The 2,955-nt window shown below is 34.6% G+C and overlaps 1 protein-coding gene across 1 annotated transcript in view; it reads right to left on the bottom strand.

Annotated features, from left to right (window-relative positions):
* LOC111408396 (peptidyl-prolyl cis-trans isomerase CYP57-like) overlaps positions 1-1,646 on the bottom strand; it is an 8,901-nt gene extending 7,255 nt beyond the window's left edge. Inside the window, exons 1-3 of the mRNA XM_023038162.1 lie at positions 1,257-1,646; positions 461-639; positions 258-356 (exon numbers count right to left, since the gene is read on the bottom strand). Of these exons, the coding sequence (XP_022893930.1) occupies positions 258-356; positions 461-639; positions 1,257-1,476 (498 nt within the window). The 5' untranslated portion in view covers positions 1,477-1,646. The remainder of the gene's footprint in view (positions 1-257; positions 357-460; positions 640-1,256) is intronic.
* Positions 1,647-2,955: the final 1,309 nt, after the last annotated feature.

Here is a 2,955-nt window from a genome sequence, read left to right as displayed (position 1 = left end):
GACAACCAATCACTATATCCCCCCCACCCAACAAATGGGAACAGCCTATTAACACTATGGTGAGTACATTAACTTCAAATGTATCAAAAAAAGGATAATTTCAGTTGATTCCTTCGACATGGAACAAAATTCCATTCTGCATGGGCTATGCCTATGCAAATTAACAGAATGTTTTACACATTGAGAAGTGCGACTAGATATTCACGAAAACAAACACTGATGTATAAATATTCCAACACAAGCAGAAACTTTAGTACCTCAACTGATAATATTTTTGGCGGATCCAATGGCCGGTCATCTTTGTCAGTCTCTATCTCACCTAGCCTTAAGAGATTATATATTGAATCTCCAGTTACCTATAAACAAAAATTTTTGTGACGTCAACTCCAACATTGCAGTTAAAGAATTTTTTAGAAACGATGAAAAAAGTCTTGTTCCTGACAAATATGAACGTACTTACTTTTCCAAAAATTGTATGCTTCTTGTCAAGCCAATCACAACGATCCAATGTCACGAAGAATTGACTTCCATTTGAGTTTGGTGAGCTAGCACCAGCACATGCAACCAAACCCCTGTGTTTGAATCTTAGACGAGAATGGAATTCATCGGCAAATACCTCACCATAAATACTTTCACCGCCTGAATACAAACGGCAATGGAACATATGCATTAGAAATATTAAATCAATACTGCACACTGTGCCTAGACGACCACTCTTTTCATTGCATGATACCAGATAAGAAGACTCTCAAATACATTTGACAGCACTACAGGAGAAAAATTAACTCGCCATTTGGCCAAAGGAAAAAAAAAAATTTCCCTGCCCAATTTTTACCTGGCATGATTTTCAATTTTCAGTTTTACTTCTACAATCCCCACACCCCGCAAAATCGAACAATTTATGCAGCATTTTTTTCTTCGCCATTACCAATAAGAATAAACTAATTATGCACACATAAAGATATTCATACTTAATGCCTGTGAAAAATGTACCACTTTCAACTCAAAGCACCAGAATAACAAGTTCAGAATTCTAATTCCTAGTGTTAATCCATTTTCTTAATAAGTGAACTGCTATTGCCGAAGAAAACCACAAACTGTTAAACCAAACCACCAATGAACTCTCAAATATAGTTGCAGTTTATTCAGAGCACGGATCTTCGGAATTCTGTAATGCATGCGGATACACAGAGACACACGTGTAAATATGTATGATGCATAAATATGGAAAAAAAATTTAGCACAAATTGCATTACCTTCGCCTGTGCCGGTGGGGTCACCTCCCTGTACAAGGAACGATTTGATGACACGGTGGAATATGGTGTTGTTATAGTAACCCTCAAGGCAGAGCTGGATGAAATTCCGAGCCGCTTTAGGCGCCTCTTTTGGCCACAGCTCGATGTCTAACGGGCCATACGACGTCGTAATTATCACCTTCCCCTTCGTCGGCGGCTCCAATACATACACCGTCGACATCTTTCTCAATTGCTAGCAATTCGCTTTGTTTTCGATAATTTTTTCTTTGACTAGAAATCAGTGCTACTGACTTTGTGATTCCTCAATCTGCCAACAAATCCGCAACCGTTGAAGCTCGCTAGTTTGCGGGTTTTGTGAAGAACATTTTTGTCGGTAAAATTGCAGTGTCGGTCTCAATATATTCCTCCAGTGTCAAGTTAGCCTCAAAAGTTTTCAAAAATAGCAAGTTAAACTGGTAAGTTTTCCTATGTCCTCGTGGAAAATTCTACCATATCACTACTACGAGTACTGTTCATTTGAAACGTATTTTCCTTTCTCATCTAACTCTTAAATGGACTGTTCAATAAAGAGGTCAACTGTGGAAAAAAAGGGTAATATGGATATTTCCATCATCTTTTCCATTTTTTGTCTCTGTGTGAGAGAGTTTTCAGTCGAAATTTTTTACCTACCCCCCTTACTTGTGGGTCCCAAGTGACTGAAAGAGGATATACGTACTTTAAATACTTGCTCCGTGACATATACAAGAGAATATAGAGCAAATATGTAGTCAAATAGTCCCAAAAGGTGGGCTCAAAAGTTGGAAAAAAAATTATAAAAAAGGATAGAGAGTCTTGGTCCGTGACATGTACAAGAGAAAATAGAGCAAATATGTAGTCCAAAAAAGGTGGACTCAAAAGTTACTAAGAGCCTATTTGGGAGTGATTTTGAGAATTGATTTTTTGACCGTTAGGAGAAAAATGAGGTCCATCTGTGAGAGAAGAAGTCAAATATGATGGCTGGAATAGTGAAATAACGGTCAAAAAATCAATTTTTTGGATGAAAAAATCGAGCCCAAACAGGCTCTAATTTTTGGTCTTGACATGAACCCCATTTATTGATGCTGTTTTGTCTTATTTGAATTTTTACGTCCAAAAAAAAAAAAATAGTTGACGTCATAGCGTATAATATTCTTTTTATAAAAATTGTTGTGAAAAAATAATAAACATTAATAAATAATTGATTTCTTCTAAGAAGAAAGACGAATTATACGCATCTTTTAATGCACACGTTTGATGTACGTTTAATTATTTTCGATATTCATTTAGATCATTCAATGTGTCTATGACATAGTTCTCGAAATGAGTTTCGAGAGAATATAGAAGATTTATGCATTCGATTACCGTACAATCGTCGATGAATTTATAAAGTTAGCTTGTTATCAAAATTCTTAATTTTTTAAATGATATCTCTTTTGACATTAAAAAAATTTAAAAGTTTAATAGGAAATTTTCTAAATGACGTAAAAAATTATTGTCACAAAAAAATAATAAATATTAATAAAATAATTGATTTTTTTAAGAAAAAAGACGAGTTATATGCATTTTTAACACAAAACGTACTTTTAACTATTTTCGATATTCATTTAAATCATTCGATATGTTTATGATATAATTCTTGAAATAAGTTTCGAGAGAATATAGAAGATTTATGGTAGATTTT

This window comes from Olea europaea, chromosome 13 (assembly GCF_002742605.1).
Source record: "Olea europaea var. sylvestris chromosome 13, O_europaea_v1, whole genome shotgun sequence".
Taxonomy (NCBI): domain Eukaryota; kingdom Viridiplantae; phylum Streptophyta; class Magnoliopsida; order Lamiales; family Oleaceae; genus Olea; species Olea europaea.
The sequence above is the reverse complement of the archived record's forward strand: the minus strand, read 5'-3'. Positions and strand labels throughout refer to the sequence as shown.